Source organism: Stylophora pistillata, chromosome 13 (assembly GCF_964205215.1).
Source record: "Stylophora pistillata chromosome 13, jaStyPist1.2, whole genome shotgun sequence".
NCBI classification, from domain to species: Eukaryota; Metazoa; Cnidaria; class Anthozoa; order Scleractinia; family Pocilloporidae; genus Stylophora; species Stylophora pistillata.
Genome location: NC_142531.1, coordinates 8679691 through 8695354, shown reverse-complemented (window position 1 = coordinate 8695354; position 15664 = coordinate 8679691). Strand labels below are relative to the sequence as shown.

General features: G+C 39.3%; 2 protein-coding genes across 2 annotated transcripts; one reads left to right on the top strand and one right to left on the bottom strand.

The window, feature by feature from the left end:
- The first annotated feature begins 1360 nt into the window (after nt 1-1360).
- LOC111332395 (uncharacterized) lies at nt 1361-4721 on the top strand. Its single transcript, XM_022937714.2, has one exon. The coding sequence runs from the start codon at nt 1656-1658 to the stop codon at nt 3843-3845; it is 2190 nt and encodes a 729-aa protein (XP_022793449.2). The 5' UTR covers nt 1361-1655; the 3' UTR covers nt 3846-4721.
- An 801-nt stretch (nt 4722-5522) lies between these two features.
- On the bottom strand, nt 5523-15370 carry LOC111332390 (uncharacterized). Its single transcript, XM_022937710.2, has 5 exons — nt 15050-15370; nt 12047-12126; nt 9742-9795; nt 9495-9590; nt 5523-8290 (listed from the first exon to the last, which is right to left on the bottom strand). Exons 2-5 carry the CDS (start codon nt 12078-12080, stop codon nt 6678-6680), a joined length of 1797 nt encoding a protein of 598 aa, XP_022793445.2. The 5' UTR covers nt 12081-12126; nt 15050-15370; the 3' UTR covers nt 5523-6677.
- Between the last annotated feature and the right edge of the window lie 294 nt (nt 15371-15664).

Here is a 15664-nt window from a genome sequence, read left to right as displayed (position 1 = left end):
ATTTTGTTATATCTAAACTTTAGAAATAATCCAAAGTATTTTTTTGTTGTTGCAATATTGCTCGATCTCCTTGTGGTTATACTCGGCGAGATGTTTGTAACAATTTCAAGGCGCCTAATAAGTGCTTCAGTGCTACCGGCCTCCCTATTTTATCAACAGTCTCCTTTGGAGCTTCGCGGGAGTCCTGAATGTTTTCGGGTTCCAATTTAATTAAAAACACGACTTTATTTTCATTTGAGAGAAAACAAATCATTACTGCGTTAGTTTTCTTAGTTTCCGATTGCGAACACAGTTGGGCGATTATGGCTCTGAAACTTGAACTATTTGTTTCTTCAGGTAAAGACATTCATCTACCCTTTCTTTTATTTTCTTTTTTTTTTCTTTTTTGTTCTTGAACAATTTCCACCTTTCCATAACACTTCAAACTAATGGAGTACAAGCAATGAAGCTTTTATTTTAAAGAAAAATATTTGCTTCGAAGCGTATTTCAGAATGCTATAGCTATGAAACGCGAATAGAAAATTAATTCAAAGTCAGCAGGTGGGCGAGTTATTTTTTACTCGCAGTGCTAGCTAACTACCACGCATGTTCAAAAGATTGAGTACCGTGCAAAGATCATCATTAATAAGTCAGCGGGAGTCGTTCGCACATCACTGACGCTTAATACATGGTGTAAGCAGGTACTTAAATATTTTTAAAATTTGCATTGTAAATCGTTGCGTGAGGTGCGTAATGTTTTAAATTTTACTGACACAACATTATCTATTTTTCCCCGAGGTAATAAAAAGAAAAGGTATTTCCCTGGCCGTAAATTCGCAGTTATGGACGCAGAGACGGATATAACTCGAGGTTATCTTAGCATTACACAAACTAACAAACTTAACAGTCAAATAAAATTAACATAGGTTCATTGACAGACAGTGTTTCGATCGAGTTTAATGACACCGCTTTAGAAAAGGCTTTTGTGTGAGCAAACACAATGATCAATCGTTCTTAATAATGCAAAGCTCTCCCTTTTGTCGCAAAGATCTGTTGCTAATAAAGTGAACGGAAACTAATCTTGTCTTAATGACTGTCAAAAGCAAGCTATTCTTGAAAGTGCGCAAAACTACCAGCTTACACACGATGAGAATGTACGATAGAGATCCGTTATATTATGGCTTAAAGTCTGAGGAGGAAAACAAACAGTTTGAAGATATCATAACGAACTAAACGAGCCGTTGAAAAACATTTTACCCAAAGTGATAAGAGCGGTTTCGGCCAACCTGCTAAACACCTTAAACAATGAGTAGTAAAACTTCTGTTATGGTAAAATAATTCGACATCCTTTCTTTCTATACTGAATTTGCATTTCTCGCTTAAGTAACAAAGACCCATGAAATTGTCTAAATACCTGGCGCGATTGGTTGGTAGTGTGTGTTAATTATTTAAGCTGCTAATTGCACTTTCTTCGGCTTATCAACCTCTTCACGTCACAAAGGCAAGCTTCGCTGAACTGCAATGAAATATTAATATCCTAGAGCGATTTTTGAAGCGTCGCTTCTTGGTGATGAAACGCTATTTGGGTACACAGATGTTTGTGGGCCTAGATACAGGCAAATTGAGAATTGCGTTTTCCTGTTGATTAACCACGGACACAAGCGAAAGTTGACAAGATGAGGATTTTTGTGCTTTTCGACAGGATTAGACATTTACTAGACGTAGAAGTTGGGCAAACAGTGAGCGAGATAAAAGGTACTCTTCGAAAGAAACTCGATTTGGACACGGTGCAAAGCGAAGATGGCGAGAACGACATGCTTATGGCGATTAATTACGCGGGATCGAATTTAGAAGACGATTGGGTTTTCACGGATATTAGTATTCCGCCAGGTGCAACACTGAGATGCGAACTGCTAGAAAATGTTAAAACTTATCTTAGTGTCACCTGTTCACATTTGAACGAAACGCTTAAGTTTACCGAATGGTTTGATGTATGGGAGACAAAAGTGGGACATTTTAAAACGATGATTACGGAGAAGACAGGGCTACACGTCAGCGTTTTCCGCCTCGTTTCCTTGGAGGGAAAAGAAATGTATGACTGTCACCCATTGAAGAAATATTCCGTCGATTACGGAGACACGATTCGTTTGGAAATATGGAATGGCTGGGGTGCGTTTCTTAAATCTGCCACTTCAGGGCAGTTAACACCGACCATAAAACACATGGTTAGTATTCACGACGATCCATTAGTCTTTAAGTACCAGCTTCGGGTAGCGCTGTTCATTGCGGCTCATTTCAATTACACCCAACTCGCCACTCAACTGATCAAGAGCGGGGCAAGATGCGACGAGCCGGTCGGAGAGCATCCTGTGCGAGAGTGGTGCAACAAGGAAGTGCATCCGGATCATTTAAAGACGCCAGTTCACGAGGCCGCACAACACGGCAGCCTTAATTGTCTACAGAAATTCATCCACCACAACTACGCCTGCATCCTTGCCAAGGACGCACACGGTCTGACACCGTGTAATATCGCACGAAGGTACAGGAAAACCGAGTGTTTCAAGCTGCTTATTGCCGAGCAGTTTCGCTCTCGAAGTACATGCGGTTTGACGCTAGGAATATACTGGCGCGTGCGAAAATGGTGCGAACGCGCCCGTGATAGAGCTATTGTCTTCCATAAGCATTCACCTAACCCCCTTCTGCTGGCAATGGAAAATAGAACGTACCGAAGTGCCGTGGTGGGACAAAAAGTGCAAGTTGACGGCTTCGGGGAGAATATGCAAACTGGCACCTCAAAGATACAGCTCTCTTTGGAACTCAAGAGTGTGAAAAATAAGCCAACGGCAGGTGGACAAAGTGGTACAAGTTTGAAATCAATACACAGTGACAAATATGGTAATTCCTCGGGAAGTGTCGAAATTATGAGTTTTCATGAAAAAGGCGACAGTGCCGATTCGGGAAACTATTCAAGCGAATCGAGCGAAGAATCGAACAACGACCGAGCGACTTGTGCGGATTGCTTGTTACCGTCAGTTTCGAAACTGCGTAGCCATGGCGATATTTCGAAACTGGAAACTTCCATAAAACACAAGTTGCAAATTAAGAATGCGAATCAAGAAAGACGCACAGCGAATCAACATAAAGCGTACAGATGGAGAGAGAGAGAAGACAGCGAAATCGTCTTTTTCTGCCAGTCGTCGAGGCATCACAAGGAAAAACAAACAGACAGTGAAACAAAAACTGATCAGCGGGAGAGCATGCCACTGATTTCAACAAACACAAGCCTGGTCGGAGTAAACAAAAGCGACAAAAATATTGATATTCAAATTATCGATGAATCCGGAAATCAGAGTGCCCACGACTTTTTTGTCACGCAAGAGGTTGCAGTGAGCTCGCAAAAAAAGCCTTATGAAGCAAAAAATACATTAAAAGAAGAAACAAACGAATCAGCTGATCGAATACCGCCCATTAAACCACCCAGCGATGATTTAAGTTTGAATCATATTAGAATAGACATCTCCTCGGCAACAAAATCGGTGAAGAGTTCTAAAACTGACGGCATGCTTCTCAAGCAACGCCGTAGAACTCTGTCCCTTCATTCAACGCCTAAACGCCTTCACAGCGCCAACCAACGTCGCCGAGCCAACTCCAGCGAGGATTTGAGCCTGCAGTTGACTCGCATGTACAGCAGAGTTACAGGACAAGACATGCATGAGGCGGCGAAGGAAAGCATGGGTGTTGCTATGACTTTTAGGAAGAAACGATGGTTACAGCAAGTTCACATGGCAATCGAGCTGAATAATAACAATTTTAACAGACAGCTTCACGGGTATAAAGGGAAGTACGGAGCAGGTCATGTTTCTTAACATTGTGGCTGGGATTAATAAAAAATCAATTTCGAATTGATGATACTCGCAACAACGTTTTTTTTTTTCGTGAAACAAACAGCAAGAACTAAAGGAAAACCCTTATCACAGAGTTTACACATTTGAGAATTTATGAAAACGCTGACATAAACAAATGTTTATCATTGAATTCATGGCAGGCAGCAAAGTTCAATTTTTGCCATGTGCTTGGATCGTGTATGTGTTACTAAATCTCTCTGATGTTATACAATAATACTTACTCTAGCTATTTGACGAAATCCTCGACAAAGACAACGAAAGGAGTTTCCAGGACACTGTATCTGAGAAAAAGTGAATGAATGTTATCGTCAAACAATGTCAAAACATTTACCATAAATCATTTTGTACAAATCAAATTGTCTGATGTTTAAATTGCTTTCAGACAGAGTTTTCCTTTCAAGCGGTGTGAGCTAAAAGCTACTTCGTTTTCCCATGTTTCTCTAAAAATGACTTCTGAAGGGTTTCGAAGGGTTTTTAAAACAACTTGGCGAGTTTTGGTGCACTATGTACAGAGCCTTTTCTCTTGATAAACGAGTTAGTGACGGCCTACGCTCAAGTAGCAAATAAGTGACTGTTGCCAAAAAAAAAGGGTGACGTTTCTTTCTCGTCTCCCTTGAGTGCTTTAATGGCCTTGTTTGCTCGAAACGCCTCAAGAGAAGGCTTAAATCTAAAGCCATTCATAACATGCCACCAGCTATTAAACGATGACTCAGTGCGACTTGTACTCGTTTTAATAAGGGTCTTTTGCCCTCAGAATTTGAGCTAAACCATTTTTACTTTACCTAGTGATGTCAAATTCCAAAAAGGACAATAAATCGCCACTTTACCAATTTACAACGGAGTATTACAGTTGAATCTTCTTGATAAATTTGTCCGTCCCGCCAAAGCAGCCATGTTTACGTTCACTATCGTACCCAGTGCCTGGCATCATACAGTATCACGTGGTCACTTAGCAGAATGAATTATTTGCACGAGGGAGGGGTGAAGACTTTTTTTTATACTTTTGGCAGCCGTTTTACCTCCCTTAATTTGTTCTAACAAAAAATTATAAAATGGTTCCACATATTTTTGTTTCTATTAACCTGCGTAGAAGGTGGTCTTCCATTTCCATGGAGCACTTGGAAATTAATCTGATGGCTACGTAGGCCTCTATTTATGTAAACGTTAACAGCGGCCCCTATGTCAACCTTGTCCCTCGCATGGGTTTCTTTAGACCCTTTTTGTTATTCTTCTTCTCGCAATTTTAAAGAGGAAAGGATTCAGTAGAGTTTATACTGTCAGAAACACTAATTATTATTACTACCATTACCATCTTTCACGAGGGTGGGGGGGAGGGGGGAGGGGAGGGGGACTGGAAGTTACCCGTCTCTAAATGATCCACACATAGTTGTATGTGTAACGGATAAAAGATATCCACGTGGGTTAAAAAAGCATACGGATCTTAAACACTGACTCTCTCAAATGACTGCACCCATTTGGTTAATTAACCTTTAAAAAATTTTTCTGAATCTGATTTATTCCTTTTTACGAGAAGTGTAAGATTGACAAAGCGTCGATAATGTTTAAACGAATCCATGGTGCACTACCTTGCTATTTAAACGAGCATATTTCGATCAACAACTCAAGACATTCAAGAACTACGCGCTATTCAAACTTTAATGTACTGTGCCCCAGATATAACAGGGAAACTGAAGGTGGGCGCACCTTTCTCGTCACCGGAACCAAAATTTGGAACGAGTTACCACTACGCATACGGATGGCGGACAGCATAAGGTGCTTCAAGCACAATATGTGGACTAATATTTTTTCGCAGCAACAATTTTTAAGTCATTTTTGTGTATAGTTTCCTTTTTTTCATTCTTACTAGTTATATTGTATATATTCATACATTTTATTAGTTTCTTTACTTATCTTGTAATTATATTATATTATATTAGTTTCTATTTTCATATTGTATTATACTAGTTTTTATATTGTAATTATTTCTGAGTGAGGGCCACAAGTTTATTAGCTATGCTATTATGTGTTACCCTCGTAAAATAAAGTCTTTATTATTATTATTATTATTATTTATCCCAAACTGCATTGAATCGTGAACCTATGAAAATTGACAATGGTAGGCCACAATCCCATCCTCTTTTTCGAATCCGTTTTAACATTTTGGATATGACTGGACACTCCATCTACAGTGACAATGAAAGTAAAAGTTGGGGAACTAGAGCCCAGTGTGAAAATCATTCCAAGAGAAACTCTCTAATGATTAGAAGAATTTGAGAAATTCATTTCTTTATTTCATTCAATTCAATTTCCAAATTTTTTGGCACGGCAATCAATTAAAACAAAATTCAGAACCATCTCGGTCGATATTGTATTTAATAAGTACAATTCCAACCTGACTCGATTCGTATTCCGCTCGTGGTTGGAAATAATAAATATAACGATAAGTTGCAATAATAGAACATAATTCACAGACATTCTTGAATGTCGTGTGTGGATATTCCTCGCGCATTTAGTGCTACTCGCCTACGATAAAAACTAATTTGAAACACTTCTTAACTTTTCCAAAATTAATTAAACGGTTATCTTAATGATAAAATTAATTACTCCGCGGAGACTAGGAAAAAGTAACTTTGCACGTATGATCCCAAGTTTACAAGAGAATAATTTAATATTTCGGGAGAAACGTCAAATATTATCATTTTAAAGGACAAAAATAAAACCGTTCTGATTTCCGAGTTTACGCGGAAAAGACGAAGCATGATTTTTCTTGAATCTTACTTCTACCCAATCGAATCAGATAAAGCAACTCTCTCGCCGGAGTTTCAGAAGTTCTTCATCTGCACTCGACAATGAAACGGTATCATCATCAAATGTCAACGCCACAACTTTTCCCGCCAAGGTTCCAATTTTCTCGTCGTAAGATCCATTTTCCGAAGCGCCGAGGACCTCTCCAGAGATGACACCCGACGGACTGTCTGCATCATCATTTGGAGCAACATCCGCCGTTATGGTTGCTATTATTTCTCCAGTCGCACTAGACAAAACATCTATTGAGGCCGTAGCGACATGTCCTTGCGACGCTGCCTCTCCAGAAACGGCCAGAAGATCTCCTCGAAGGGTAGCTAATTGGACACTGGATTCATCATCGGTAGGTGTTGAGGTGACGTCCCCCTTAATGATCCCGATTTTTTCCCCCGGTTTAGGTGCGGTCGCACCCCCGTCTATTCTGGGCACACGGTACACAGATCCGGTTAGTGTAACATTTTGTTCCCCTTGTGGATTATCTAGGGAGCCTACAAGGACACTCGCGCTCAAGGTGCATATACGTCCAAAAATCGGACTGTTACTCTCCAACGTAAAATCGTCGATTGATTCGGCAAGAGGGGCTGCACTTTCTTTATTTTCAAGCACGGAATCCTCTTTAGAAGGTTCTGTTGCTTCCGTAGCTTCGACAGGGGCGGACATAGAGTCGTGCCCAAGGTTGTTATCACCTGAGCTGTCTTCTCCGCCGGGCGATGAAGGATCCTCTTTTGTGACTTCACTCGCATCAGAGTGTTTTGTGTTATCTGCCGGAGTAGGTAATACGGAATCTAACTCCTGAATTAAAGCATTTACTTCGCTATCCGAAGGTAAGGTGGAGTGGTGACTTGAGGCTATACTGGAACGCTTGGTTTGACTAGTTGCGACGGTATTGTCCACCTCGACAGGTAAACTAGCATCACTGGCAACCCTTTGCTGAATTAAGTCAGTCTCCGCAGCCTCTTTATCCTCGTTAGCAAATTTTCCATTCACACCCTGAGTCTCATCCTGTGAGGGATCCTCTTCGTTCTTGCCAGATATGCTGACTTCACTGATGACTCTCTGTTGCGCTTCACTTTGTTGCGTTGAGTCGATCTGAGCAACCCCTTCACCAACTTCGTCCCTTGCTGAAACGTCTCCGGTTTCATCGACGGTGTCTTTAACAACTTCAGGTGAATCTTCGTTTCCTCTATCAGTAAGAACACCTCTCTCACCAACACCTGTACTTTGGTTCTCGGTAGCTTTCTCCTCATTTACAGTAACTTTGCTTTGAGACGCGTCACCATCCGAAGTAGGCGACCCTTCCTTCTGTGGCTCTTCCTTAATACATTGGTTTTCTTGAACGGAACTAACACTATTTTTAGACTGAGTCACATTGTCTGTGGCATCTGTTGTATCCAACCCGGTATTTCCTTCAGCAGGGGATAGTTCAGTATTATCGGGACCATCAGTGCCACCATTTTCATGAACTTCTTCGCTACTTGTGCTCTCCGAGTCTCTATTGTTGTTCGCACTTCCCTTTGGAGAATCACTACGAGAAACATGACCATTGGCAGAGGATGGCGGAGACGCAGATTTAAGCATCTGCTTAATAGAGGACTCTTTTCCTACAACGAAAATGTAAGGGTTTATTAAAATCTTTCAAATCAGCCATGTTAATTTTTTTAAAAACTATTGAAATCCGTTTTCAAATTTACAGCTTCACCACTAGGAGGTAAGGCATTACTCAAGCGAATCGATGGTGTAAAATGGGAAAAAAGGTAGAATAACACCATTTATTAAAAACTAGATTATTGGATAATGCAATTCAAGACTTTTTATTGGCTTAGCCATCATGGTATATCAGCCAATATACCATAATCTACAAATATGGTAAGCGTACGTGTCAGCTTAAAATTAAAAGGGAGCTAAAAATTTAATAAAATTTAATAATTTAATTTAACGTTTTTAATAAAACAATTATTCCACTCACGCTTGTTGGATATGAGATGATTATAGCCAAATCGGCGCTCATCTCATATCCACCGCGCGCTCGTGGAATAATTGTTAACTAGGAGATCCAAAGGAGCGCATCTCTGCTGATTGAGTGGCAAGTTTGGTGAGTAAACATACAGTTTCGCGTCCCATGCGCAGATCACACTCCTACTCTGTGTCAGTCTATACATACGCGTTATTGACCAAGCTTGAGGTCAAGATAACTGGATGGCGGCCAAGTTCCTTTTTGCATTTTTATGGACCGAGACGAGGTCGAGATCCATAAAAATGCTAAAAAAGAAAGCCACCTGTGTTTCTGGCACAATAAATCTACGAGGGTCGTTTGTGTTTGCGTTGCTTTGACTTTCTTCTGCCGCTTTTTGCAACTTCATCACCGACATCGTCCAGTTACGAACTTTGCAAGTCCGCTCCATGTACCTTTTTTCTTGCGCGGGATCAAAGCGGGCAATCCCGAGCGGGCAAGATGGGCCCATTTTGCTCGCTCGGGTAGCCAATCACAACACAGGATTCGTTTCATATTGCCCACGTGCGCTCTCAGCTATATAATAAATTGATTTAATGACTGCACCTTTTAGGAAGCAGTTTTGGACGGTTCAAGAAAACCGTAGCCTGTTCTAAGCTCTCCGTCAGTGCAGACGAGCGAAATAGAAGCAGGCGATTAAAGGTGTCAATTCTTCACGCTCCGCTTTTTCGCACGTTTCCTCTGACCGAGTGCCTGGAAAACCGCGAAATGGACGCTTGTTGGACGCATGTTGAACGCGTTACGCATAGTAGCACTTCTTGTTAGCGGGCTGATTTTAAACGTTTTTTCCTTACCGTGTCCACCATTTTCTGTTATCCTCTGAGCATGCCCATTGCTCTCCTTTATTGAAGAGCGGGAGGATGAACTTCGTTTAGAAATCGACTGAAGAGCTGGAAAAATTAATTAAAAACAAGCTCTGTTAGAGGATAAATAAAGCTCTTAACTTTAGGGATTTAAAATCCTAGTGCTGTAAAAGGACTGGTTATATCTGTACAATGTTGAGCTGAAAGTTTGAAAGCAAGTGCTCTTATTTTGACCAACCATTTTCATCCTCTTCTTTGATTCTCTTCAATTTTGGAGCAGGCTGCGGAGAAACTGCAGGACAAAGATATAAGATAAAAGAATAAGTCTACATTCGAGCCAAGTCTTCCATGCAACCAGAGCTTATCCCTGTTTTCTGTAGCATTGGTATCCCCCCTCTTTCCCCTCAGCATTTGATCAGGCTTCCCCGGCCCTAACAGTCTGCTCATACTCATCTAGGCCCCTTGGTGGAGAGAGGTCAAGTGATCCATGCAGCTGGAGCTTATCCTGTTTACAACAACAAGTGGTATTGCTACTTCCCCTGGATGGGATGCCAGTACATTGTAAGGTACCTCCCCCCTACCCTCCTTTCCCTCAGCATTTGATCAGGCTTCCCTAACAGTCTGCTAGTACTCATTTATATCCCTGGGTGGAGAGAGGGACTGTGAAAGTAAAGTGTCTTTCCCAACAACACAACAAAATGACCTGACCAGGTCTTGAACTTGCACCTGTCTATCAGAAGTTGAATGCGCTCACTGCCACTTCTTCCAAAAGACAAAAACTACTACTAAAATATCCAATTTTAACCAATTTCAGGCAGGCAAAGAAAAGATGAGATTTGGGTTGACACCCTCACCAGTCTAATAACCTTTTGCACCCTAACATGGGTATCTATGTTCTCCACCATTTCTTATGGTGTTGACAAGGAGAATTTGATGGCAATCGTTTCCTTTATTCTCGTGACCTTTACTTTTGATTCAGCAATAATACTGTGTGGAGAAATTAGATAACAATCACTCTTAGGGGTTAATGGCTACAGGGCTTTATTCTTGGACAAGACCCCTACAGCATACAGTGCTTCTCTCCACCCAGACGAATACAAGTTGTTGTAATTGGCAAACTGTTTGGGAGATATGACGAAGCATTGCGGGTATAAGACCTGCAATGGGCTAAAAATTCACGCAGGACTTCAGGAACTTTATTCCAATTCCCTTCATATTGCAGAAATTTCATTAGTTTGTGTTAAATCAAACAGTCAACATTCCATTTATATAAAATCCAGTTGGAAAAAAATTAATATACAGAATATTAAGAAATTATTTTCTGTTACTGATGACAACTCAATCCACTAAATCAGGGTTGGTACCTGATTCCAAAATGAGAATTATCAAGGTTGCTCGCCAACAAGTCAACAGCTGTAAACACTTTGTTTTTTGTTGTTGTTGTTGTTGTTTTTTTTTTTTAATGAGATACATGTTCATTTATAATCATTAACTCAAATAATCAGTTAACCCTTTAACTCCCAAGATCTGATTGTTAATTCTCCCCTCTAGCTGCTACACATTTCATTGTAAATAAATTACAAGAATTTGGTGTTAGATCAAGATAACAACTTCTACCTGATAGGTTCGAACCGTTTGAACCGCCCCCTGGTTAGCTCAATTGGTTAGAGCGCTGGATTGTGTTATGCAGGTGGTCGAGGGTTCAAGCTCCAGCCAGACCAATACTCATGGTCTTAACATAAATGAGGAGAATTTGCTACATTTCTAGAATATCAAGAAATGGATAGATATTCTAGTCTTCTCGGATAAGGATGAATAAACCACAGGCCCCGTCTCCTGCAGGGTTAGGGGTAGGAGACATTAATTTCCCACGCATGAGATTACTGTGTGGTGGATGTCCTCCCCTGGGGTGGGTGTGTCTTATGTTTCATACATGTGCCTCTGGCTCTGGCATCTGGGTAACCATGCCTCATGTAAAGACAAACTTGATTCATTGATTGCTTGAGTATTCTCATTACCTGTTTGCTGGATATTATGCGGAGACATTACATGTTAATCACTACAGGGAGTTCAAGGATTAAAAAATAATTAATTAATAAAAATTTCAGTACGTTTCCTAATTGGGCCAATATCATTAAAAATTTATTAGCTGATTTCAGGTAGTTCAAAATTACAAGTTGGCCCATCAATGCTGCACAAAAACAAAAAACAGAACTTTAACAAAAAGCCATTGTTTTGTAGAAATGGAGACTGTAGTTGCACTAGCCTAGATACTTAAAACACTATCACACTGTCATGAAAGACGTTTGCAACTAAATCAAAGACTCAAAAACCCATCGTGATTAGGCCATGACAAGAGCTAAGTTTAAGATTTTGGGAATGTATCACATCTAACTTCTCAAGTGCCCTCATCAACAAGTTACCACTCTTCTAGAAAATGCAAGATCCTCCATAGATAGAGGGTATCCACCTCTGAACACATAATGATAATGAGACTCAGGCCAGAATAATTGTTTCTTTCAGAAAAAGGAGAGTTAGCCTACCTGTCGTGGTAGCTTGTGAAGAGCCACAACCCATAAGCAAGGTTAAGCTGACTGTTCAGGACTGTGTTTATCAGGCTGGGCTAAAGTAAGAGAAAACAATGTCATTGAATTTGATGCTACACGTATCCCTGGATAATCTAGTAATTAAACACATTACCAGTCTGAGAACTCCTTTGGTATAATTTTGAGGCCTCCTGGACTCAACCTTCCCACCAGAATGTAAATCAAGCATGATAGCATTTCCCTTGAAGGTAGACATCTACATTTTTCAGTCAGTTCTTAGCACCTAATTCAAATTCCCAAGTATCCTGACTAGTTCTCAGTTCCCTTAATTTGAAGTTTCAACAACTCAGTGAGGTTCTACGTACTGTCAGTGCAAAAATTTAGTTTCCAATACTTTGTTCCTTCATACCCACATAGAGGGGTCCCTATCAGTGTTTCAGATGTCCAAAAACCTAATCATGTTTACTTAATATACTGTGTTTTTGTGAAAAAAAAAAACATTAAAAGCAACAACTCTCTAAATTTTAAGAATGAATAAAACAAAAGATGTCTTCCATTGGGGCTCATGAAATGTTGACTTTTTTCCCAATGCTCCCTATCTTTTCCTGTAAAGTTTTAAAATGTTTTCCATGCATTTTTCACAGAGCGTTAACAAAATTCCTGTATGTTTCTTTTGAAATTTATGCAATTTGCTAAATTTGCCCCTTAAAAGAACTCTACTGAAAAGTCAAAGTTGTGGTGCTCTTTCTAATTTGAATATTCAAAAACTTATCACAAAAGTAAAGATGAGCATATAAATCAACAACAGAGTAGTTTCATCGTAAATTACTGTGCAGGAAAATAATTAGGCTCTGGCAATCAGTCTTTCTTTTTTTCTTGTTGTATATTCTTTGAACTTTCAGCACACATATCCAAATACATAACCCAGGAAGTTATTAGATGATTCCTCAGAAAAAAAAGTTATCAAACAAATTTTTTAAAGTTAAATCCTTAAATGTTCCCTTCCAATTTCCATGTTTGAAAAAAACAATGAAAAAGTTAGGACACCATGCTCATTTAAAAGATACAAAGGGCCAATCCTAAGCCATTTATGCCTGTACTAGCACTTAGCATGTAGGTCATGTCATCAGTTCACAGTACATTTTACTGTATGTGGAAGCAAGGGTTTTAAAGTTATTGTAACACTTAAAAAAAAACTTAAAAGGTAGAAAGCCTTGAGTGTATCAAACAGCTTGATATATAATTTGAGGAAAAAGTACACATTTTAAACAAAATCGACTCAAAACATTCCTCAAGTTGTTGCTTTCGAGGTCATAATTTGCATCATCAAGTATATAATAGGATTCATGCACACTTTAAGCAATCTTTTTTTTCCCTTTGATGGATTTGTTTCTAATTTCTCCAACTTAAAGGGGGTAACTTGTACCCCAAAATTATGCAATAAAAATATAAGTCACTATGCTTGTTCAAGAGCTAAAGACCATTGTACCTCTTTACTTAATTCGTTGATTGAAAAATACTAAGTTCCTGGAATGCATGCATACTTAATCGCCTGATAACATGATTTTTATGTGCAGTGCAGGATGTGCAAAGCAATACTGAGGAATCACCTTAAAAGAAAACTCAAATAAAGGCCTTCACTTTACCCTCTCAAAAGTGGTTCATGCTAATTTTTTATCTAAACTTTGGGTTCATGTGACAAATTATAGGATAACAAAGACTACTACTACGACCTTATGGAAATAACAAAGACTATTAAATATAGTTTCAAGTCACTTAAAACAATATTTCCAATCACAGCCTCCAAATTCAACTAGGCCAACCTTTAATTTTCTCTGGTGTCCAAAAAACAAAAAACAATAATTGACTGATAAATATCAAGCCAACGAAAACAATCTGTACAAAATTTTGGAGTAAGCAGCTTGAGAATTTGACACAGACTGAATGGTTTATCATTTTATCATCCAATTGCGCTAACAAGAGTACAAAAAAAACATGAATTAGGTACAAATATCCTGTGATGGTGTACAGTCACTTGGACTGTTGGTTATTTGGTGTTGTGAAAAGCCCTCTTTGACAGAATTGTTTTGCATCTCCTGGCTAATAAGAAATGGACATAAAATAGAGCAGTTTGATAATAAGTAACTTATTATACACTTTGCTGTATAGTATCGCTGAGTGTTTTTACCCATTGCTAGTACTCTGACTTGGCCTACAGGCTCATCAAATAGGCACAACTCAGCAATATTACACGTCCAAACATCTTCATCAACAGTAGCCTCCATTTGGCACAAAAATGCGCATAGATATTTGTCTGACCCTAGCCAGATGGGACCTCAAGCAAGGAACACAACTAGGTCCCCTTGATGATCTACAACTAAATGTTAAATAAATATTGGTGACTCCTGTTCATCTCTCTCTCTGGATCTTGAAAACCAACGTAATTTCCAAAGAAAAATAGGCATTCATTCCTTTGAAGTTTTAAGAAAAACTCTTTCTTCTCAAAAATTTCACTCATATCAAATGGCATCTGCCAGGAATTCTTGTATATTAAAATGACTGGATAACTTTGTTTGCTAATCTTTTGCATACTTTTTCCTTACATAAAAATTAGTCGATTACCTTCGATATATTCGTCAAGTAAAACAACAATTATTGAAATGTTTCTTGTAAAACTGCGGGTAAAGTTGCCATGACACCTGATCAAAATAAGGGATTAATCCACGGCGATAATTCGAACATTTAATCGCAGTGAGTTTGCCACCATATCTTCAATAAAAAGTGTATTTTACAAAGTAAACCTTACACTTACGTGTAAATGCTAACGTAAACTGGGGAACAATATTCTAAATGAATATGTACATATCCAAAAACCCCACAGACAGAACATTGCATTGTTTTTGTCGGCAAATATGTTAAGATAAAAGTTTACATTTCACCTTGTAACCACTTTGTGTAGCTACTTAATCCGTATGTTTCCTAAGTTTTAAAATGACTCACCTTTCACGAGGGAAAACTTCTTCCACGAATTCAGGACAGAAGAAGTCGAGATATCTTGTCAAGTTCAGTACAGTCAAAGTGAAAATTGCAAAACAAATAATGGCGAAGTTACTATAAGCCGCGATTGTCGATCGAAACGCTGATCTGCGAGTTTTTTGCTTTGTATTCCCTACGAGAGTGATTCAATTTCACACTAAACACAAGTGGACTCCTTGAAAAAGAAAAGGATGACGTCCATAAGAAGCAATTTGATGAATTGTTCGCTGCCACAGGTCACAGTTCCGTTTTGTTCCGATCTGACGCACCGTTCAGTTTCGCAATCAAGCGTGAAAGAACTGGTAACTAAGGCCGCTGGTACCCCTCCCTCCTTCTCTAAAACTTGACATTGTTAAAATAATCCAACGACAACGATCACAATGATGACCATCTTGTTTTAATTTTCTACCAAACTTTAAAAAAGACGAGTCTCTGACTCCTTACCTGACAATAAATACACTTAAAGGCAATTGGCTGGAAGAGCGAAGCAGACAAGGGAAGGAAGGGAAAGGGGATCGATGTTGTGAGAATGGAAGGAACAGAAAGAGGAAAGAAGGAAATGGGTAGGGTCTAGGCGCT

Bases quoted from the DNA above. Each gene is read 5' to 3' on its own strand.
- LOC111332395 (XM_022937714.2), top strand. From the start codon at position 1,656: ATGAGGATTTTTGTGCTTTTCGACAGGATTAGACATTTACTAGACGTA.
- LOC111332390 (XM_022937710.2), bottom strand. From the start codon at position 12,080: ATGGGTTGTGGCTCTTCACAAGCTACCACGACAG. The intron at 9,796-12,046 runs GTAGGCTAACTC...TTTGTCCTGCAG, and splicing joins TTCACAAGCTACCACGACAG to TTTCTCCGCAGCCTGCTCCA. The intron at 9,591-9,741 runs GTTGGTCAAAAT...TAATTTTTCCAG, and splicing joins CAAAGAAGAGGATGAAAATG to CTCTTCAGTCGATTTCTAAA.